This window comes from Poecilia latipinna, unplaced genomic scaffold (genome assembly GCF_001443285.1).
Source record: "Poecilia latipinna isolate Pla-1442-1.1 unplaced genomic scaffold, P_latipinna-1.0 Scaffold3406, whole genome shotgun sequence".
Taxonomy (NCBI): Eukaryota; Metazoa; Chordata; class Actinopteri; order Cyprinodontiformes; family Poeciliidae; genus Poecilia; species Poecilia latipinna.
The window spans coordinates 6,767-31,865 of record NW_015116022.1 but is presented as its reverse complement, the minus strand read 5'-3'; the positions used below and the strand labels follow the sequence as shown (position 1 = coordinate 31,865).

Here is a 25,099-nt window from a genome sequence, read left to right as displayed (position 1 = left end):
GCCACTGGTTTGGTTTCAAGCATAAAGTTTCTAATTTCAGTATAATTTCACTGACGAGCAATGAAAAAAATCCAACATGATCTTATTATGTCATAGGCATATAAAGCTAAATGTATAAAAACAAACAAAATTTAGAATAATACACTAAACAGTAACCATAAAACTGCAATAGTATGCAGTTTATCCTGAGTAGTACAATTAAAGGGAAACAAGTACCTTGTAACCAATTTTATTCTTTTTTCTTTAGAACTACAACAAATATTACTGTTGCTAAAAACAATCATTTAAACAATTCATTGCTTTTATGACCCATAATCAGCATATAATGGTTTTATCTGTATTTCCTCAACCTTTCGGCAATGAAAATAAAAACACCAAGCTGCAAAGAAATGAAGAAAGTTTAATAGATTCCCCATCGGACCTGATTGATCGACTCAACAAGGTCGTTTGGCATCAGTTGTTCAAAACTTTGGACTGTTTAAAATAAATTTTATTTGGGTGCAAAATTTAGGAAAAAATATAGATTTTTAGCATTTTTCTACCAAGAATTGAGAGACATGAAAATAAAATAAAATAGTTTCCAAATGACTCACTTTGTGTTGTTGAGCCAGATATATAGCTGGCAAACATGTCTCAGAAAAATCTGCATTTCTAACACCTCAGCGGATGAAAATGTAAACATATCTCTGTAATGCTTGAAAAAAACTGCTAAACTGGAATATTATTTACATTATTTTGCTGCTGAGCTGTCAGTCAAACACATACACCGCACACCCACTCAGGGGCTTGGACACTACACACACCTTCATATATCTACACAAACATGTATCTGTTTTTATTACGACGGATGTTACTGTTGCTAATTGTATACTCACTGATTTACTGTAAAATTATTTTCAACTAAAGTTGTATTTGTCCTCAGGTTTGTGTTCTACAATAAATATTTTTTACTTTAGTAACAGAGAGAGGAAGACAGAGGACACCAGACTCAGAGAAAGAAGTTAGAATTGTTTTTTTTGGGCAGTGATTCAGCAAAATTGATTTCAGGAAGAGAGAAAGAGAGGAGGAGGGAGGGAAACGTGTGAGACTTTCACAAACTTCACCACAAAGTTGTCCCACTCACCAGGGAAGCAGCTCCTTTCTGTCACAGCTTATTGGCTTTGTGCTACATTCAATTCTCCAAAGCACTTAATGCCTTCATGTCAACACTTGTTTTCAATCAGATGCTTTTTGGTGTGTCTACATCATTTAATGCAGTTGTTTTAAGAATCATCTCTCCTTCCTTAACTACAAACATTTATAATTGTTGTGGATAAAACTCCCAGCTCTTTTTTTTAAAGTCCCGGCACACGGCTTGACTCTGACCACTTTTTCCCTGATGTGGTGGCGATTTATAGCGGCTCCAGAAAATCCTTGGCATCTGCACAGCACGTTTCTCATTGGCTCGTGCTTCATCCTCTCTGCTGTTTCTTTCCTGTTTTTGCGGACTCTGTGTTGGCAAGATTACTTTACTGATAAAAAGTCTGTGAAGAGAAGAGGAGGGAAATGTTTGTATAACAACCATGCACACTTGGTGCGCTGTATGAAGGATTTTTAATACATAATTTACTAAACATGAATGTAGCAAAGTACGTTTATGTGTGTAATTACTGTTAGCAATCACATGTGTCCTCTTTAATAGTGTTTCCATGGTGACCAGGAATAGTTATAAGGTCTTCTAGCCACAGCTTTGGAAAAAGAAGTGCATCTGTGCTGCGATACTCTACGCAGATCTCTGCAATCTGGGGGGATTTGGTATTCAGCTCTCAGCCCAGAAAAGCAGGATTCTCCTCTAAACTTCATGAAAATTCACTTTTCCTGGACTCAACTAGTTTGTTTTAAATGCAACTGGAAAGATAGACAGAAATAATTCATGAAATTAGGAGAAAATAAATGGATGAGTGGGTACTAACAGTAACTCTCAGCAGCCAAGTTCATATAAATAGTTTCTGTAAATGTGTCCTTTCTCTGTTTCCCTCCACAGGGAGCGCATGCGGCAGTCGGCCATGTATGACTTGTGTCTCGGCATGAGGCAAGTTAGCCAGGAGTTTGTTCGGCTGCAGCTAACCTACGACGAGTTTCTCTCAATGAAGGTGCTTCTGCTTCTCAGCACAGGTAGGCAGCCAGCCTTACGGCGCGCTCCATTTATTCTCTCTTTGTACAGAAATGTTGATGAAAAGTAGAGCTGGACGACATGGGTGAAAAATGGGTCACGACATTTTATATCAGCCCATATTGGTAATTATTGTTTTACTTTTTAGTTTGAAATATCGTCAAAATTGTAAAGTGACTATTCCTGTTTTATCAACTATTTCTTCTCAAGCTATTGTTCTAATTTTTTTTCCTTCACTCCACACTGTTGTTTTTATTTTTTAAGCAGATATAAGGCAGGTGGTGTGGCTAGCTTGATGCTACCCACCTTGCTTAGCTAGCCATGAATTTTGAGAAGCTAAAGCAGAGGAATCAAAATTTAATTTCAGACCACATCAAGATCTTTATTTGCATTATATTCAGCGGAAACCATCTTAACATTACCACAGACGTTAATATCTTCAACGTTTGTTATCTCTGCTCTTGAGGATACAGCCAATCATCACCAAGCAAAGTACAAGACGCTGCTGGATTGACTGCCATTAGCGAGTCAAGTCGGATTTTCTCAAGTTCTTTACCTTTCTTTTGAATATTTTAGACATGCTCTATGAAAAATCTGCAAATTGGCAAATTTTCCACAAATAATTTGGAGAGATATTCCACAGAAAAATCTGTGAATAGGTGAATACGTTTATACTGAACCGCGACTAAGCAGGAATCCTGTAATATTGATGTTATTCTATAAAGTTACCCTATACTAAAAAGCAGTTCCACACTATAATACCTTCTGCACCAACATTTACACCTGACAGCAGTCATCTGCTGCTCCTCTTCTGGAAACAGCCACATCCAGACAGAGGAGCTTGGATCATCACTCCTCTAAAACCCTTCTACACTTCTTCTGACGCTTTGCATTGAACTTGGCGATGTACGGTTCGGATGCAGCTGCTCCCTGTGCACTCTTCCTGAGCTTATCTGATGGCCATATGAAGCTTTGAGGTCTTTAGCGACTGACTCTGCAGAAAGTTGGTGACCTCTGCCTACTCTCCCCCTCAGCATCTTCTGACCTTTCTCTGTGATTTTATGTAGCCTTCCACTCCCCTCTGAGAGACTGTTGTTGCCATTTCCTTCGGCTGCTTTATAAAATCATTTGCAGTTGACTCTGAAATATTTAGTCATGAGGAAATTTCACAGCTGGACTTATTGCATCCTGTCATGGTAGTATATGACATTCACTGAGCTGCTTTGATTCAGTATTTCAGACATGTTTGTTGAAACATCTCTACTTGAAAGGTGCTGTAATGGCACTGAAATGATTATCGGATTAATCGTAACAGTTATTGAAATAATCATCACCTTCCAAAGATAATAGCACAAGACATTTTTTTCTCAAAAGTGTTTTTACTTTTTGACTAAATCATCTTTTGGCAAAAAACAGATGTTGATTTGTTTTGCCAAATTCCCTTTTGACCATTATTTTAGAAAGTTGACATAATGTGTTAATCGTTTAATCATTAACTGTAGTATACAGGCTTCAAAAAGGTCCATTTGCTGAAAAATCACGACATATTCAGACTATAGAAAATATATATGTACCGTATATACATTTCGCACTTAAGATAAAAAGTCCTTTGTCTGTGAAGACACTTGCCCAAAACTCCTTAAGTGACATAGTTTTAGCTTCACCCAGTTCAAATTCACTAAAGAAATTCTGTTTTGGCTTTTTAGACAATAAAATGTTTATTTTCTTATTTTAAAAATGAATTGTTTATTTGCAGCTTTTAAAGTATTTGTAATGTGTAATTAAGCGGTTGAATGAAAAATCTGTAGAATAATTAATTACTAAAATAATCATTAGTCGCAGCCCCATGCTGGATGTCACACACCTGTCATAATGGAAGGGACTGGAACGCCTGAGGTCAATCATTTGCACTGGTTAGTGAATGTTTTTAGAGATATGATGTACATATGGGGTAACACAAGGATCATCTGCAGCTTTTTGATTGGTGGAAGGAATTATGCTTTCAGGAAAAAAAAAGTGTTATCCACTTCTCTATGGTGCATGCTTCAAGTGCAACCCACTTTACCAAAATAGAAAAAAAGAAAAATCACAATATTGGATATGAAACAAGTTAAATTTGTTTTAGCAGAATCATGCCTAAAAATGTCTCTGTATGTAATTTATGCATAATTCTTTATAAAAAAAAATTCTCAACTGTATGAATAAAATTAGAGCAGTTATAATTTGGATGTCTGTGTTAAAAAAAAAACCTCCCACCTTGCTTTTACCAAAAGGCTGCTGTTCACATAGGAAGTGTACTGATAAGGTGTTTGGTGTTCTGCTCCAGCACACACCTGAGACAGTTTTGGCAGGAGCAGCTCCTCTTGCACCCACTATCATGCTTTTATAAAGTCTGTAAGGTCACACTTTAATCTCATTCGTAGTAATCCGTTAACAAAGATCCAAACTGTGAAAACAGAGCTGATGTTGCAGAGAAGTGTTAGCTATTTGCAAAGGAAAGGGCGACATTTTGCCACTCTGTGACGGAAATGTTTTCTGCTCTTGTTTGATTTTAACCAACATCATTGCAACAGAAAGTCTCATCCTGATGCCACATCCTGCCAAAGTGCACCCACAAACTCTGAAGCCATAGTTGAACAGATAAGCTTCTTCTTTTGTGACTGTTACTGTCATTTTAATTATAATAGATAAATATGTCTTAAATGGTAAAAAAAAAAGAAAAAGAGAGAGAGAGTTTTAGTTACTGTGCCTTTTCTACATATTTTTGCCACATTAGCAGCACAAAGTTTAAGATGTAAAATTGGATTTTTATGTGACAGACAAAAAGATGCAGAGCTGGGAGGTGAAAGCTAAATGATACGTGGTTTTCCAACAGTTTACACAAATAAAAATGTGTGAAGTGCATTTGTATTCAGCTTTACTGAGTTTGCACTTTGTTGAAGCATTTGTGTTGCAAGCCTAGTGTTATTTGCCACATGTCTGTACAAATACAGACTGAAATTTTGTAAGGACCCTGAGTTTTCTTTTAGCTTTTTTAGTGTATGTGGTGATTAGAGCACTTACAGGAGCAACTGGTTGCAGTGGAGTTTATTTAGGGCTACAAGAGTAAATGGGTCTGACTACAAATGCACGCCACACTTTTAAGATTTTAATTATAAAACCATTGTTTTTACACTTCAAATGTATGCAGTAAAATCGAAGTGGATAATTTTGTTGTCACAAAATATCAATCAAATACATAAATACAAGTAATTTGGTTGCAAAGTGATATCATTTATTAAATAAATATTACATACTGATACTTTTACAATAGCTTACATTATGAATTCTTTGCTGCAGTTGCTTTAATTTGTGATGAAAGACGTCACCATTTATGCAAAGGTATGTAGAAAGTGGTGTCAGTAGTGAACAGAAAACAGTTACACTTCTCATGTAAGCTACAACAATTTATGCAATTGTGTCAGATCACAAACCAGAAGATAATGCAGAGAGGAGTATTTCAAAGAACAGCCCTTCAACACTGCGCAGGTTTATAAGCACCCTCACCCATCTCATTTTAAATCAACAGTGAAACAATGTTTGAGTGCAAAAAGGTGAGCAGATCTGTTGATATTCTGCTGCAGGTCATTAACTATTAACACAGGAGCACTTTGTTAAAATCAACCTAACACAAGAGGCTGGAAGTTTTCAAGTGACAATGCTTACTGCTGCTAAAGTATTTAATGTGCCAGACTGCACATCTTTGTACTTTTTATCACAGAATAAAAATCAAATCATTTCCAATAGTTTTCTAAATATATATATATTTTTTTTTTACTTTTTGGGAATTATGTTGAATTTCGTCCTTCATTATCTGCGTCTGCTTTATCCTGAAGCTAAGAGAAGTTTTGGCACAAATTCCTTCCCTCTCACTAACACTGCTCCTAGTTTGTGACTTCAAGATGTAAATTAGGAAACTTTGTGCTGTTAGATCTCACCTGCAGAAGCCACAATGTGTTAATGTCAGGTACGGTGTTTAGGGTGACAATTAGTCCAGGTATTTCACTTTTCTCCTCAGAACATTTAAGACAGAAATACTGAAATACTTGTCCTGTTCTTCTCATAGTAGCCTAAATACTGTGTGGGTTTTTGTCCCTTTGAATGAATGTAGGCTATTGTGCAACAGGGGAAATATGTCGCTATTCCACCTGTTTGGAGCAAATCTGAGCTACAAAGTTGGAGTCAGCAGGTCAAACTTTTTAAAGATCGGTGGTCAGTGCAGATTTATGAATAAAGATGGCATTGACACACCAACCGCATAAAAAATATACATATTGTAAGATGAGCAGATCATGACATTCTCACTTAATCAAACTGTTTCTTTGACCTGTCGGCATTAGTCTGTATTCATGGTTTTTGTCTAATCTCACAATATTATTAAAGTTCAACAATTCATACAGCTTTTAAACTGGGTGACCCGATAATGTAGAACAAATTTTCATTTGGAGAAGCATTTTTTCAGACTTTTCTGGTTTTATATGGTTTTCTATGGCATTACAGAATGGAAAAAAAAATATTCATTATTGCTGAGGTATAAAACAAATGAATAATTTCTTTTTATTAAGGGAAACATAACCGTTGTTTTGTCTTTTCACTGACAGGTTCAGTGTGTTTTTTCCATGACAAGAGTATCTGATTGATTTTTTTCATTAGAAATGGTAATGGGAGCTTTATGAGAATCCAATAGTGTTCCTGAAACAATTTCTTCAGTTTTGTTGTATTTATTTTAAGAGCATTTTCATCACTTTATTGAACAACTTAATCAACATCATTGATCCTGGGATGAGTGTTCCTTATTACTGTGGAGTATTTTACCTTTACTTGCTTTGACTTAAATATCTTAACAGCATTTTCACTTCGTCCAGTTATATTTGTTGTATTTTAATTTTCTTCCCAAAATCTCACGTTTGAATATGTTTTAGTTTTAGTTGCCATATTTGAATGTAACATCGTTTTATCATGGTAGCATCCGGCTTTTACTTAACACCACAACGCTAAGTTTTGGGAGAGATTAATTAGGAGACAGAAACTAAGGAGCTAAAATACATTAACATGAAAAATAACACCAGTTCAGAAGATGAGTTAGTGTTAGTAAATGAGAACAGGTGCACATGAACTGGGAGGAAGAAAGAAAAGACTAGGAGTGCAGCGGGATGGCAGAACGGCTCCTCCTGTTGCTGTGGCCTCCCTCTCCTCTCCTCACTGGTTCTCTGGAGGTTTTCCAGAAAGCCCCGCTGCACTTAATAAAGGCCAGTCAAGCGCCAGGCAAGGCTCCAAGACCTGCTATTTTTCTGCACTTCCTTAAAACCCCGACTGGAGTTCTGAAAGAGCGAGTGGAGATAAAAGAGGCGTGGATGCAGAATGAAAACGGGGGATTTTTCACAGACTGTTCATTATACTGCAGATTAGAAAATATTATTTTAGTAATTGAGTGTCTATTGATTATTCTGATGATAAATTGAATAATCTGCAGTAGCTACTTAAGCTCGTAAAAGATTACATGAAAGAGAAAACGCTGTAAGTAAACTATTCAGTTCCGTTTTTTAACAAGAACACATTTTATTGATCAAAATACAATAACATTCAAACAGCCATTTTAGTCTCAGGCTTTGAGTAGAAAAAAGTATTTTAAAGTGCAAAAACAACAAAAAGGTTAAACATTTCACATTAACTTTTAAAATTAAAAAACAAGTTTAAAATGAGGAAATAGCAAACACAATCTTTTATGTCACACAATTTCAGCCTAAAGTTTGAAGTATGAAAGAGTTTTGTTATAAAACAGATATTTCTAATCTGCTGGTTTTTTTCATGCCATTACTTTTCTTCATAAGTAAGTTCAACAAGCAACAAAATGGAGCTAAAATATATTAAGCAAAAACTAGAAAGAAGGAAAGAAAGTTACATTATTAAGCATGCAGACAGCAAAGCCAGAGGTCTGGAAGTGTTTTAAACTGATACCAGTTTACTATTATTATTATTACTTTTAATTTTAATTTAATTTATTTATTTTGAACAGACATAAACTGAAAACAAGAAAAATTAAAACAAATTATCATGCCCTGCTTTCCTTCCCTCTCCATTTTTTCCGTAGCAAGCTGCTAATAGCACGTAGCATTCATCAACAGCTCATTGGTGGAAGCGAGAGTGTTGTGCAACCCAAAAAACATCCGGCTGGAACACAGTGAGCTAATTTAGTAAAATTTAACAAGACATTTTAATACTTGAGGTACTCGAATAATTTGCCAAGTCGTTCCAGCCCTTCTTGTGATTTCAGATTTAGTCATCATAAAACTGTGAAATATGAGGAATTAAGATGAGGATCATAATCATCCTGCGATGGTCCAAAGCCCGCATGATGAAGTGTCCGTACTGGAGAGGAGTTTGGCTTGGTTCCACTGCAGGCATTGTAGGAAGCCCTTGTTCAAATGTGATAGTTGGACGTTGTTTACAGAGGAGGTGTCAAAACCCGTCAGCTGAGGAAGCTCTACAGAGTCAGGGCTGGTGTGTGTGCCTTTGGGCAGGCTTGTAAAAGTACATTTGTATGCTACATAAGGTGAACGAGCAAAACACAAAGAGGAAAAGTGGGATAAAGAGAAAAGAGACAAGGGCTGTTATTTCTCTGTGACCTTGGCTAAGGTTTCACTGAGCCTGCGGTGTCTTATGACCCTATTTGGATTTGGTACAAAAGCAGTGGCCTGTTCAAACCAGTTAAGCTCCTCATCTCCTCACAAACACAGAGGGTCTGCATTTAAAGTATTCTCTTTATTCATTTGGTTTGTTTATGTGCTTGAATTTGTGCTTTTTACTAATCAGGCTAAGAGCAGGTGGGTCAGGTGTTCAGGCACTTTACTGGACTCAACAGAGCTTTGATCATCACGCTTCCACTGCTAACCACAGCTGATCTTACCTCTTACATGCATTAAACTGCAGCCTTGTTCCGTTTGCTTCAGGTGCACATACAGTCTGAAGGTCAAAGGTTTACATCCAGTCATCTTCACCATGAATGTTGCATTAATTGCTTTAAACGGTTTGTTTGAACCGTTCTTTCTCCTGAGTGGAATAATAATGCAACATGAAGCTGCATTAACCTCTAAAAACAATAGTTTTAGTTGTGCTTGAAGGTGTAAATTTTTGAGCAGCTTAATTTCTTTATTGGTAATGATTTGGTCCACAGTGATTTAAAACTGACTTCCCAGAGGCGAATCATTCAGGTGTTTCTCAGCATCCCAACCAACATCCTTTCTGCTAAGGAAATTTTGTTTGATTCAGTTCAATTTGAAAATAATATTTATCCCAAAGGGAAATAAAATGTTGTTGTTACTCATGTCATCAAAGTATCTAAAATAGTTTTTGCAGACGGTGATGATGTGGGCAGGAAGCCACTGACTGAATGACAGGAAAAAAGACGATATTTCACAGTGAAATGTCCTGGACGACACCATTGGTTATCAGCAAACACTGCTAATCCATCTCATTTGCTTTTGCCACTCCACTTTAAATCTATCTGGTCGTCTGGTTAGATTGCCAGGCAGAGAGACGTAGGAGTTTGGGACATGATCGATGTAAGAACTTCCTCCTCTTTGAACGTCCTCCTTCTCTCTGTGCTCTGCATCCTCAAAACGTCCTTTTAGACTCCTCTGGGATTCTGGGGTCGTAGTTCAGGTATTATTTGAGCTTTTGAGATGCTAACTAGCTGCTCCCGGTTGTAAAAAAAAAAAAAAAAAAAGTAGAAAGAAACACTTTGTTGCCACAGTTACGCATCATAACAACTGTCGGAGTAAAAAAATAAGAGTAAAAATCCATCCAGCTCACAGCATCCAAAACCAAAGGGAAAAATGTCCAAAACAGCAATGGCTCTACCAAAAATAACACATTAAAGTCTACACAAAGAAGAAATCAGAGCTCCCACTATGAGCCGCACAGTTCTGGAGTTCAGCATAAAGCTTTGCCAAATAACATCACATCCAATTAACTTGTAGTTCAGATGGCTTTTCCATCTTGTGTAAATCTAAAATTCTCTTTATTAGATCTACACTGTGGTTTTTTGCGCTTTTATTGTTTTGAGTGATCAATCCAAATGAGTGCTGTCAAACAAATCCTTTTTATTCTGATAGATAGAAACCACCAGCGGCAGTCAATCCTAATCACATACTAAAAGTTAAAAGGCCCCGGCCCTGTCCCATTAAGACGCCCTGCAACTTTGATCACCGCTTATTGAAAGAAATCATTAAAAATCCAAAATTAATGGCCTTTATGCCCATTATGGAAACCAGTAAGCAATCCACTGGACCTGAAGGAATGTTGATAAATAAGAGCTGCAGCCTTGTTGAAGGGGTAATGCAGAAACAAAAATCCATTTGATACTAAATTATACAAATGCCCTATTTTTGGGCCACATGTGGAGAAACTGTGTGAAGGCCAGGCCATTTTCAAAGCAAGGTCCATTTGGGTCAGTGGGAGACAAACAAAAGGTCTGAATGTGGCCCTCAGTTTTAGCACGTTCTCATCATGTCAGCCATGAAATGTAGCGCAGGACTCCCAGCCTCCACGGAGGAGAACAATCTGTTTTTCTATCGGCTCTCAGCTCCATGTACGTTAGGCCTGGAGGTGTCTGTGTGTTAAAGAAACAGTGAAAAGGATAACACAGCGAGGGAAGAAGGCAACAGAGCACACATCTTCACAGTTACAGTGTTTTATCCTCTGAGACTTGCAATTCAAACACGTCCTTTCAGTTGTGTTATTTTGTAATTTTTTTCTTCAAGCAGTTTTAGTTCACCCGAGGTTCACGGGATACTTACAAGTACAGAAGAATATAATCCAATTTAACACTGTCTGTGACTGGATGTGTGTGTGTTGGGGTCGGTTCTTTCAACCCATTAGAGCTGAGAATAGTGCAGTCTGCTGTGCAAAAACACAACTGCCACGGGTTTGTAGGTTTCAATTTGAGCGTTTGTCTCGGTGCGTTGTGTTTACTTCCTGTCGCATCTTGGTGGACGGTTTCAGTTTTCAGCCAACATGTGAACATATGTGGGTCTCATATGAGAAGCTGAATATGTGTCAGACTCCAACCCTCGAGAGCAGGTGTCCCACAGTTTTCAGATGTGTCTCTGCTTCAACACCTGAATCAAATAATGAGGTCATTAGCAGGACTCCGGAGAACTTGGCTGCATGCCGATGAGGCAATCCAGTGTTTTGACCAGCAGGGGCTAATGCTGCATTCCAGTTACCTCGGAAATCGGAACGCTGGGTGTGACAACAGACTGAGCTAACAACATTCCAATTAAGAAGTCAGGATTTCAACTTGGCCTGTCATGATAACACATTTTGCTGGACAATAAATTACCCCAGAAGTTATTGCGATAAACAATAATATTGTTGTTTTGAGGTAATTTATAAGTGGGGATCACATTCTGAAAGATCAATAAGCTTTTAATTCTTATGAACATTTAACACATTTAAAATATTCATAATAGATTAACAAAACAAGAGACAGAACAAATCAAGTGAATGATGAAGTCTCTGTAAACAAAATATCTATTTTAAATGTAAAATAATCTGCCAGTAAATCTAACACTTTTTCATCAATATTAAGTAGTTGACTTAAAATAAGCTGATATATCTTACTGAAAAGTTGCTCTGTTCTTACTTCAAAAGTACTAAGATATTCACACTAGAAGCTAGACCAAGAAACTTGGTAAAATTTTGTGTTTTTGCAGTGAATTTGTCCTGTTTTAAAGCTGATTAAATGTAAGTAAATCTTTTTGCACTGAGCTAATAACCTTAGAGTGAAGGTTGCAGATGTTTGTTCACTAACTGAGCCTAAGTTCAAAAAGATTTACAGTTAGATTTACATCATTGTTTTCTGAGAACTTTCAATGAATGAATTTGTTCATAAACCTAAAGTGGATAACTAATTACCGCTGGAAATGGTGCATGTGATTATAGCGAGTTGCTAAAATGGCTTAAATCACCAACAGAGAGAAAATGCCCCCCAAATCAGTCTTGTGTGTGGGAGTTGAAGCCTAATTCACCAAGCACCTCTAATTACCCTTTACGCAGTTCCACATCCCGTCATTAAAGGAGCACACTGGTGGCTGCATATGTCTTGGCCCGTTTTCTGCAAATCGTGTTAAGCGATTGCTTGCCAGCCAATTCTAAGCTGTATCAAGCTTTCTGCATGTTGTTTAAAATTTGGATTTTCAACTGTGAATGTTTTCTTTTTTTGTATTTTGAAGACATCTTCAGGAGCTGAGGGTTGAAGCAGTGGGTCTCTCCAAACTCTAAATGTCTGAATTTGTGAAGTTTTTAACCTGTTCTATGAAGGGAAACAGATTAAAATAATACTCAAGTGTTTTTGAAGATTCAGTTGAAAAAAGAATATGTTTCCGTTTATTACAGAAATGAAAATTTACTGAGATGTTGGAGAAGCTCGGGTTCAGCTCGTCTGCATCGTTGGGTTTAGTTTCTCCTATCATCTTGTGCGCAGATGGGCTCTCGATGGGGTTTAGGTCAGGCCAGTTTGCTGGCAAATCAAACACAGTGATACTTTGGTCATTAAAGCAGGTACTGGTACTTCTGGCAGCCGGTCCCAAGTCCTGCTGGAGAATGACGTCTGAATGCCCATTAACCTCAACAGCAGAGGGAGGAATGATGTGCTCCAGAGTTACCTTTAGACCTGAGACTTGAGAAAACACAGTGGATGACTGGCTCCCCATGTCATCACTGACTGCAAACTTCACACTGAACCTCAGTCAACTTGGATTCTTTTTTACACGCTGAGATCAGCTTCCAGTGAATATATTATTGGCTGTGCCCTGCCCTTTTTTGACAATATTTGTTTTACCAGAGGTGACAGGTAAAAATATCAAATGTCTGTTTTTTTTTTGACCAAACATTTTTTTTAAAAATATAATTATTTTAGCTATTTGATAAAAAAGAAATTCTGACACGTCAAACAACAACATACAGATGAAAACTTTATTATTAGAATGCTACAGTATGAAAGTGTTTTGTTTTTTTTTTGGTCTTTTTTGCTAAGTCCAAATTATATTTCTATTCCAGTTCCCAAAGAGGGTCTGAAGAACCAGGCTGCATTCGAGGAGATGAGGGTTAATTACATCAAGGAGCTGCGACGTTCAGTGGGAAAGGCGACCAACAACTCCGGCCAAACCTGGCAGCGCTTCTTCCAGCTCACCAAGCTGCTGGACGCCATGCATGATGTAAGTTCCCCTGACCTGGTCCACTCTGCACACGCTTCCCTGCAAAGCCCCTCTTTTCTGAACTGCTGCCACTTTGGGCTTCTGCTCTTAGAGGAAAAGTTGAGTAAAATGGCAACATAGTGGATTCTGGTTAATGCTTTAGTTAGCGGTTCAATAGCATTGTGTGGTTTGCAGTGAGGATAATTGCATCCCTGAGGGGAGAGTGGGGAGTTATTTTGGAAGAGGCAGTGCCACGCTGTATTGGTGAACGGAACAGAGGAGGATCGATACCGGCTTTCGGTTTGTTGGATCAGGACGCTGAGGTGTCACTGTGTCTATGCACGGGGTCGGCTGGTGCAAAAGCAAAGCCTGGAGGTGAAGATCAGCAAGCGGGAAGTCATAAAGATAACTGACCAGAATTAATTCAGCCTTATGATTAAGTAATTGGGGTTTGTGCTGACAGAATGACCTTTCTCTCAGGGAGAGCTGGGTAGAGAGAGAGAAAAAAAAAACATGCTGCCCCCAAGTGGTCAGCACAATAGAGCAATAAAGGAAATTTAACCTGAACGGAGAGAAATGTAATAAAATGTTCCTGTTTTCAGATGAAGACAAGAAGCTGTCCTGCAACAGTGTTCAGACCATTTAAATTTTCCCCCATTTTGTCAACTTACTGGGATTTTATGTGACGGACAAAAACAAGATAGTGCATAAACGAGGAATCAAGAAACAATCCATAAACTATAATTTCCTTTCTTTTAACAAAAGAAAACATCTGACTTTTTTCTTTAGCCAAACTGAGTCAACATTTAGGAAAACCAGATTTTGCTGTAACTACAGCTGGAAGTCCCATCCCTACCTGCCTTGCTCATCTAATTCAGAATCATTGTCCTGCTGAAAGGTCAAAACCATGCCCATGGCATGATACTGCCACCTCCATGTTTCACTGTAAGGACTGTACACTGTAAAATCATAGAATCTCACCAAGTATTTTTGGGATAGTCTCTACTTATATATCTTATTGCGCATAAAATAACTAACTTGCAAGTAACTTTTCAGCAAGATATAGGAGCTTGTTTTAAGTCAGTAACTTCTTAAAATTGTTGAAAAAGTATCAGTTCCATTGGTAGATTATTTCACTTTTAACATGAGACAATTTGCTTAAGTGAGATAATTCACCAAGTGGGACTAGAACTTTTTTTTATTAATATTAAAAAATATTGACTTGAGGCAATCTCCTACTTATTGCTAAAGTAACTTGTAAGTTAACTTTGTCTTATTTCAAGTGTACTAAGATATTTGCAGTGGAAACTTGACAAAAATATGTGGAAAGATTTTGTGTTTTTGCAGTGTATATGATGTGTAGTCTGAGTTTCTGTCTCTCGGTTTCTGTGAGATGTTCAAAGTTTGGATATTGTTTTATAACCTAACTCTGCTTTAAACTTCTACACAACTTTCCTCCTGACCTGCCCGCTGTGTTACTTCCCCTCATGCTGCTGTTTGTTTACTAATGCTCTCTAGCGCAGAACAGCTGGATTCATGCTGAGGTGAAATTACACACAGACAGAGTTTTAAATCCTAAAGACAATCAGTTGTTCTGCATTTGATTTAGGGATGTTAGAGGACAGAGGGGTATCAGGACCAGATTAAGAGAATTGTCTGTACATTACAAGAGTGAAATCATAATATTATGAGAATAAACTCATACTATTAGCAAAATAAAGATAGGATTTTGTCAGAAGAAAAGCATAAAAGTATAAGAATAAAATAGTTTTAAGGTGAAAAATAGAATTATCACAATGTGACGTGACGTACTTGGCAAGTCCATCTTGTTATCTCTATCTCTTCGATGTATGCTCAACCATTTAAAAATCATGCTGGTAACAGTAATTTAATGCTTATATCTATTTCCTAACTGGTAAAACTGATTCCAAAGCAAAACTTTACAAACATTCATCATTTATATTTTTAATCATTTTTCATGTAGAAGATCTCAGAAAATTAAAACTTCACTCTCTTAATATTCAAACTGTGTTTTGGTGATATGACTGTATATTCCTATTATTGTGACTTTATTCTCGTGTTATTTTGACTTTGTTATCATAAGACTTTATTTTTGTAATATAACTTTATTCTCATAATCATAGCAATGCATGCCACACATTTTCATTTGTATAAGAGATTTGAAAAATGTACATAATTCTCTGCATTTGTGTTAAATTTATAACAAACTTTTTGGTTGTGAAATGTAAAAAAAAAGTCTAAGCAGTAATAAGATCTTTGCAAGGCCAGTTTATGAAAGTGGGATCTGTTGTCATTAAGTTGTGTGTTTGTGATGTGCAGCTCGTTGGGAACTTGCTGGACTTCTGCTTCTACACCTTTCGTGAGTCGCAGGCCCTGAAGGTGGAGTTCCCCGAAATGTTGGTTGAGATCATCAGTGACCAGATACCAAAGGTGGAGTCAGGCCTTACTCACACTATCTACTTCCACAAGAAGTGACTCGCTGCAAAGCCGGAACAGGAGTGGCATTAAGAACCGGGAAAAAAAGAGGAAAACGAGGTTCAGGGAAGGGAACATGTGCTAGAAAGGCCTGATGTGTCGGCCCCTCACCCTGCCGCCCCCTGAGCCGGCGTCCTCGCCTCGGATCGCTGTCGAGCGGAGTGGTGAGGAGAAGGATTTGACCCTGCAGTCACCATAAGCATCTTAGAGCTGTGAATAGTTTGAGACATCGAGCACGACATGACAAGATTGACTTTTGACAAACCTGACGAAAACATCCTGATGTACACCCATGCAACCCTGCCCCAAAGATGAAAACAGTATTCTGTGGAGATAAAGCCATAAATCACCTAGAATATATTCACACAGGAGTAGATGGAAAATTAACACACTTACATGCCTTCCCGTAAATGCCCTCCACCTGCACTATATTGAGATTCCCTTACAAATCCACTGATTTTTTTTTTTTTAATTGCAATTAAATCTAGCTTATGCAGTCTTAAAAAGAATAATCACACTTGGAAATATCCTGCTTAGACTAGTAAATTAGCTTTGCGTGTAGCAGCAAAGGACTTCATGTGGAGGCTGCAGGTCTCTGTGAAGGTAACCCAAGGGCTATACAGGTATCATCATAAGCTAAACGACGACATCAAATCTAACAAGTCCAAGTTCGGTTCACAAGTCTGCATCGTGACGGCCATTAATGACATCGACACACACACACAAGTTTAAATACGTGTAGTGAAACAATCAAGACTCTTATGCAAAAGTCCAAAGCTTGAGCTGTTTTGAAATGAATATATCTCTCAAGTGTGAAGAAAGCTTGCACATGAAACTCCCGTGACTATTTCAGAGACATTGTGTTATATATTGATGCAACACGTTACCTTTTCTGCAAAAAAATAAAAAAAAAGTTAAAAAAAATGTTGCAGGATGAAATAATGCATTTACAGAAACAATTTCAGTAAGAGTCGACTGATAATGGATTTGACTGAGGTGAATCTATAGTAATAGCTGTCATTTGTGTTATCTCCAGAGCAGCTGTCCAAATGTCTGTTTTTACCCGCAATGAAGCTAAACCAGCCCTTTGTGAACCAACACTTATCTACTCTTCCCAGAGACAATAAAAAGCATTTTATAGAAGGGTTCGTTTTTTTTGACAAGCCGGTCATTTTACATTAAGGTGCTTCATTTCTACAAAGCGAGGCAAGACGTAACATGTACAGTAACAAACAGACAGCCCAGACACTACAATATATATGGACTCAAAGTCTGAACACACATACTCTGTAAAGTTTATAGTATCCAACGTGGAGCATTACTCTGCTTACAGCTAACACATCAATACCGAGCGAGTTTGTACAGGTATTAACACCGTTCTCCTCAGTTGATGTACAGAAGATGTTTTAAGGTACGTGTTGATGAAGAACAGATTATTCTGCTGAAATGGTCAGTTTTCCCAATGTAGATTCCACTTTTTTTCCTCCTATATTTGGGCCAAGTTGTATTACTTTCACTACGGTCTTCTGGACCATTTAATAGTCTCACACCCCACTGGTTTCTGGACGGTTGTGAAAAACTACAATGATGCTACTGAAAAGCGACAGAGAAGATAACAAGTGTGTGGGGAGGCGTGATTCTTATCCAGTTATTGTGCCCTGTAAGTGTGTATTTACATGTGTGTATGAAGTTTGTGTGCAGTTTTTTTTTTTTTTTTATCTCTCTCTCGGAAAGCATGTGAATAGTTTATCTGCTCTTTCAGTGTGGGTTATTATGCACATGTCATAGATTTTAGCCACATCCTGTTTCCACATTTAGATTTGCACAGAGGAGGAACAATGTGAAATGAGGCATTAGCGCAGCTAGCAGGGATTGTTTGCTTCTTTAAGCGACTCTGATAACAGAGGGAGGAATTTCTGCATGGTCACCCAGCCTAAAGTCAGACAGCATAATATTAGCCACCTAGCCTGGTGCTGGTGTGCTACATTAGAGCACCAGCACCTCTCAAAGCCGGCCCAAGGCTTAAGCAAACTAAGCAGCCCCCAACATCAGTGACTTAATTCACTAACGGGACGCACCGTTAGTGAAAACTCAGCTGAGTTTTAACTTGACAGGACATAATCAGGAAACTAAAACAACAGATCATTTTTGGGTCAGCAAACATGCTGTGGAACCAAAATTAGTAAATTGTAGTAGTCTAAAGAAGCACAATGGGCCTTTTAAATGTTTGGAAATGATTTGGGTATCTCTCAAAAGACTAGAAACATTGTCAAATGAGTATACTTTAAAAAAAAAAATCTTTCTTTTTGATGCTCCATGTCTTTTGAGGTTGGAAGGCAGCTTTGCCATCACCCTAATCTCTAGCTCCCTCCTCTATCAGATTCATGTTTGGACTTTGGCTGGGCCACTTCAAAATGTTTCTTATGCTTCAGTTAGAAAAAATATAGGTATCATTGAAATGTTTCACTTTAAAGGTATGAATGTCAATAATGTTAGGCATAATTCTAATTTAAATGAGTAATTTAAACAGATAACAGAAAGACTGACTGTTGTAGCCAAGTTGCTCTGATTTATTATCCTTTGTAGCTTTCAGCCTCTATCATGGAACATGGTGTGTTTTGGAAATGTTGGCTTTTGAAAAAGTCCACATTTTATCGAATACACATGGAAGCTGTTGCTACAAAGCAAACTGATAATCGTACAGTTAGGAGGCTAAAATTAAATCTGTATCTTAAAAATCCGTTTTAGGGCAACTCCCCTCTCAACTACTGAGGTGGTTCCTTTGCTCTTAAGGTAAATAATGAATGAGTGCTGATTAAATTTATCCAAGAGAAATTAAAATCAGCTAAAATTGTATCTGGAGGGTCAGAGCTTCACAAAAATATGAAATTGGCCACAAAAATCTGATGGGTGCATCTCTACTTGAACTAAAAATGTTAATTCTAATTTATTTTGACATATGAATATGTTATATCAAAATAACAAACTTTGATACTTTTGAAGAGTATGACTGAAGTCACCATAGTTCAGTCATTTCTCCTGCTTGTGTCTGTGAGAATCCCCTTTCATCAACACTGTAGCTGTAAATAAATAAATAACGATGAACCTTCACTAAATGCAGGATTCTGGCTGCCTAACCAAATGAAGATGTCAGACAAATTAATTTGGGGCCCCAAATTAAATTCTGCTTCTGGCCCCATATAATCTTGGGTCGGGTCTGGAACCGTTCCACCAGACTTTTCGCTCTCTTCTGAGTTGAAGTTCATTTTCATGCAAACAGAAGCCAGAATTAATTTGTCTTTGGAGGTGTAGGAAATATAGTTTTAATGACGGGGATCAGAAAAGGGAGAGGGTTGTGTATTTTATTTCTTATTATTGTCAAATTGGGAGATCAGAGGTGGATGTGTCAAATTTTGTCATCCTGATGGATTTTTTTCTCCATAAATTATGAGAAAAAATATATTGGGTAAGAATGTGGGGCCAACTTCTCTTTCATTATACTCTACAGAAATATTATTTCAATGTTTTTTTTTCTCCACTGCAATAATTTTCAGCACCTGTCCAGAAAGGCTTCATTTAATTCTTTATTTCCCCCTTTTTGTTGTCCTTTTTAAAGAATAAAAAATGTCTAACAGTTCATAGAATGAATGGGAAAGTATTTTTGAGAGAATTATATTTTGCAGGAAAACAATATTTAAGTACTTTGTCTAAAAATGATATCCTTTTTGTAAAACAAAATCTTATTGCATGCTTTTTGATGAGATGTTTACATGTACTTAAAAAAAGGGAAACTTGTGCCTTTTTATCTCACCTGATTTACAGTTTTACAGTATATATTGTAAATAATAAGGCAAGTCTTTATGTTGAGTGTAGTATAAAACATTTCTACTTTAACCATCTTGTTAAACAGTTGAAAAAAATATGTTTCCCACTTGCCATGTTCTGTTTGTTGGCTCGCAGAGTAAGGGTTGGCACAGTGAAATGAATGTATCATATATTGTGAGAGACTTATGGAGCATACTACCTGAATGTTAGAGAGAGTACATTTATTATCTACTCACTGAGGACATTTTTTATTTTGCTTTTTTTTATTTTCTTCATTATTGTTTCCTTAAACAAATAAAAAAAATCAAAAGCACTTTTTTAAAACTTTTGTAACAAGCTGTATTAAGAAAGGGATCCTCTTTCCTGTTGAGGGGATATCGTAACCATGGTGACAAAGTTGACAAGCACTATAATAATAAAAACCAAGGAGTCACATACTGTTGGAACTGGGACATGTTAAAGGAAGGTAGATCCAGGATGTTGAATCTTCTGCAACCTCTCCAAGTGAGACTGGATGTCTCATTATGAGCTCTGAGTAAAAAACAACTATTATATGAATGTTTCCAGTTATAAAATAAATTTTATGTTTGGTACCATTGTGTTCACAAAACTATATTCACACTGTAAATTAGGCTACTTGAAACCGTGAAAGGGAAAACTGATTTTTTTTTTTAATGTGGTGTTCTGTGGAGTTATAGTTAGTATCTACCTGCAGCAGAAAGTAATCTGAATAATCTTTGATGGGAGAAACCTAAGCTAATTTCTTAAGTAAAGACAATCTGAAAGTGGATTGAAAAACATTTTTTAAGGAACATATAGATTTCAAATGACCATGTAATGTTTTCAAGAAACAACTTTTCACTGACTGAGTGATGGATGCTTCACAAAATGAGATTTGAACATAACCAGTTCTTTTAAAGACAGGCAGGTAGTGTCTAACTTTAAAAAACACTTAAAGAAGATGTCATCCAATTTGAACCAAATATTGTTCATGTTTATATGAATACAGTAAAATTAATTTTGCCATAATTTCATTGAAATTTAAAAATACAATGCAAAGCAAAATTATAAAACAACCATTAAAATGTCAAATACAATAATGTGAAGCGATTCATTTTTATATCTGGCTTTTATTAAGCCACATTTATTTGAAGCTGCAAAGCATGGCAAACATAACTTCAAACTATTTCACTCTGCTGGGTAAAACACAGAATCTCAAGTTCCTGTGTGACATAATTCCCAGATATTCTTGCATTGCTTTGGTGTAGAGTACTTTAGAAATCATTTCATTTATATGTTTTGCATCAAACATGGATGCTGAGATGTCAAACTATGTAATTGAATAACAGGTAAAAAGTTTTGATTGCTCCTGACTGTTTTCTAAATTTGTTTACCCCAAACTGTGAAAACTAGACAGTTGTGGTTCAATACAAATACTTGAACATCTCAGAGTAAACAACCATTTTAAAGCACAAAGACTGGAGCAGAAATTCAGTCTGGACTAGCCATTAGCAGGACTCTTTCATGGGAACTTCTGTTTCCCCAAACTGAGATCATTCTGAAAGCTTTCAGCAGGTAACATACTGACTAATGACAAATCCACAAAATCCACACTTCAGATTTTTCCCAAACTATTTCTTTAAATTTTTTACTGCCAAACTATGAGCTACAAGCAGTAGGGGGATTAAAGTGTGACAGCAAAGAATTGAACCGGGAACATGGGAAGTGTTAGAAATAAGTGAGCATATAAATCTGTCTGTGCTCAAGTTGCATTGTTAGTAATTCAATATTTCCAACTGTCACTTTAACAAAGTGAGAGAAAAGAAAATCTTCTGCAAGTAAGTGCAATTCTCTGTCAGCAGACGGACCTGTGAGCTGTATTGACACTCTCATCCAACTTCCAGCAAAAAGTAAACAAGAATATTCACAACTGTCAAACTAGTTCCAAGAGAGGGAAGCTGATTAATGTACAGTTTATTTTTTGGTCATCAGTCATTACCTACTGCCAGCTATAAAACTTTCCCAAAACTCCAGGGAGCTGCATTGTCTTCTGAACAGTCCTCTTCTAAATTCACTCCTTTTTTGGCTTGTTTGTCTCACGATTAGTCTAACTGCTGTTCCTGACACTATTGCGTCATTGTGTGTATGGAGTCATGTCATTGCCATTTTTCAGAGTTGTGAATCGGGTGTAGACAGTCTAAGCCATATCTCCACGGCCATGGCAGTGCATTATTTATTAATAAATATATAAATATATATATAAAAATATACAGAAATGCTTTTTTCCAGATCCAAAAATACCTTTTTACTCAGTACAAGTTTTCTTAGCAAACATACAGTGAACCTCCTTCACCAAACCTCCTTCAGCATTTTTTGAAACCAGATACTACTGTATATCTTAATGCAGATATTGCCATACTTGTGTTTGCAGAAATATTGCAAGATTCTAATAAAACCATTACACTGACTGATTGATGTGATCTGATTATTTGTGTTGTGTAGTTTATTTTAGAAAACAGAAATCTACAGCCTACCCAACGGTCATATTCAATAAATAAGAAAACATTTGAAAAGTTCACTTATTTCAGTAATCTAATTAACTCAGCAAAGCACATTACATGATTTAATTAATTCAATGTAAAGCCTTTATTTCTGTTAATTGTGATTTTCTGCTTACAGCTCATGAAAACATGACATTTGGGATTAGAGTATTACATCAGACCAATAAAAAACAACAAAAAATACTGAAGTTTGGGCTTAATAAAAAGTATTTTTAATTTCTTTAAAGGTTATTTTCAAAACATCTAACAAATGAGCCTCATACAAACATATTTATTGAATATGACTGATAAGCTTTCACTGACCACAAATCTTAGGTTGTTGTTCAAGTCAAAGTAAATCCTTAACTATGCAGGTGAAAAAGCATGAAGATGATTTTAACTTGTTGGTTGTTTTCTCAAAAGGTTTTTGCTCATTGTCTGTCAATGTATGTTCTTATAAAAATATGATTTTCCTTATTCAAACTCTGATGTCACATGTAGATATCTAAGAAAACAAATACATTTTTATGCGTTTTGGCCTTTCAAACGATTATAGAAACCCTGACAAAAGTGGAAATTTGAGAAAATATGGGTAAACTAGGATTTAGGGTCCCATGCATTAAAGTCTGAGACAAACAATGCGCTAATATATCCCCATACTTGCTTTGACATGACTCTCAATCGACAGAAGTGTTGTGTTTTACTAACTTCATATGCTAATATGGTATTTACACGTAGTTCAAGCTATGTGTCTGTACACACAAACGAACCTCCTAGCGCCATGTTTAATTCCTAACAAGAAGTCGTAGTTGTTTTGAAGCAATCTAATGGGGTATATGCCACGAGAGGTGGTGACGTATTTCCGTTTGAATTTATGCCACATACTGTAGATTGGTTCCGGGTCCTGCTTGCTCCTATTATTTTTAGCCAACGCTGCAAGATCTGTACCATGAAAAAGACGCAAAACTTAAAATATCTGTGAGCTACTGGTACAACAATCTTCCTCTCCACCAGAGTGACGAGTTTTCAACACCAGTAAAGGCAAACAAGTCTGATGTTTAATTAGCTGCTAGGAAGTATATTATATATTCACTGTTAATTTTGCAATCCTGTTTGTACCTACAATAAAATTGAATTTCATTTGTAATACTCTACATTTCACAAACCTTTTTGTCCCCATTTCTCAGTGTTTATGTTATATCAAGTATTTGCATGTAGATCAGGAATTCAAGTGAGATGGTAAAATGCAACACATTTAGGTAATACCAGCAAAGAAATGTGAATATTAAGTAATATGTAGTTAGTCATATAATTTAATATACTGAATAAGGCTGGATGATATGACTTACAAGATTTTTTTTCATATCAGATTTGATTTTAATCAATTCCTCCCATCCTCAATTTCTATAATAAAATCACAGAAAGTATTTTCAAAAAGTGCCTTTATTTCAATCATCTGTTCTGTGAGTTGTATAAGGGAGCATTAATAAATTGCAAGAATGCAGTCATCGTTACAGCAAAATAAAGATGCAATTTTATAACAATGTCTTAAAATTACAAGAAATCGTTTTAATGAGAAATAAAGATTCAGATTGATCTGACGTAACCAGCTCAGTCCATGTGGTTCTGACATTTGTCAGTAATCAAGAGGATGTACATTTCCACCTCACCTTTTTATTAAGGTAAAAATAAAAATAAAAAATAGAGCAAATAATGTATACAAAACGGAAAAAGACTAACTGATAGAAATACTTTCTATATAAAGAAAAGCAAAAAAGTTGATAGCAACAAGTTGTTGGCAACATTAGCTCAGCCAATCTCTCCCTCCAGGAAGCCATCAAACAACTCCTGTCCAACTCCAACTATAATAAAGATAAAAAAAAAAAGAAAGAAAACGGAAAGTTAAAATGATAAATAATGCCAATTTAATAATTCAGATCTAATGCGTTCTGGAATCTATTATTGACATTTTACAAATTTCACAAATCAATTAGAAGGTTTCACAAATATTTTATTTATTCTGCTGTTAGTACAGAATAATCTAGTTAGGTTTGAAATGTCTAGGTGTAGTTTTTACAGTACAACACATTAAAAAGCTCAAGATAGTGAAAAATTAAGAGTAATTGCCCTTTAGCTATTTTCTGAATTAGATGCTACATTCGGAAGCTAACTTCAGCTTCGACTGATAGCTTGGGCACAATATAGTCAGATCTATATATGTCTATATAGATAGATATCTATATCTATCTATAAAGCAAAGATATGTAGATTGCACACTGCACAGACAGTCAAAACACTTAATGTTTACATAGCAACTTTGTAAGCTTGTCCCTGTTAGCTACGTCAGACATATGAGGCATTATGGTGAATACAAACGATTTATTAACTTATCTTCAAAGTTATTGTGAAGTTTGACACATCCAGCTAAAATCCTTTGTTGTTGTTGGAGCATTTCAGGACGTCCGAATAATTGTATAGGCATCATTAATAGTCCTGCAGCGACTGAGGAGCCACTATTAACATACTGTTGCCTGTGCACCGGAACCATTCTTTGTGGCAAAAAAATGCGGAAGTGCTAAAACGGAAGTCCGTGGCATATACCCCGTTGACTAGAATCGGTTTTAGCTTTGGGCTATACTGCCCCCTAAAGGTTTGGCATGTTTAAATCAACACTCAGTGATGAGGATGATATCTTTTCTGAAACCGGTATCGTGCATGTTTTTTTACATGATGTGCTGGAGATTTTTGTTTTTAGAAAGACTCGGCTCTGTGTGTGCAAGGCCTGAATGTGAATGTAGTCTTAACTCAGCCACGTTTCTCCCTTTAAGGATTAGTTAGCTCTATTGTTG

At 36.5% G+C, this 25,099-nt stretch overlaps 1 protein-coding gene across 1 annotated transcript in view; it reads left to right on the top strand.

The window, feature by feature from the left end:
- LOC106940898 (mineralocorticoid receptor-like) overlaps positions 1-22,178 on the top strand; it is a 32,924-nt gene extending 10,746 nt beyond the window's left edge. Inside the window, exons 6-8 of the mRNA XM_015023770.1 lie at positions 2,024-2,154; positions 13,253-13,410; positions 15,730-22,178. Coding sequence (XP_014879256.1) covers positions 2,024-2,154; positions 13,253-13,410; positions 15,730-15,885 — 445 coding nt within the window. The 3' untranslated portion in view covers positions 15,886-22,178. The remainder of the gene's footprint in view (positions 1-2,023; positions 2,155-13,252; positions 13,411-15,729) is intronic.
- The last annotated feature ends 2,921 nt before the right edge of the window (positions 22,179-25,099 follow it).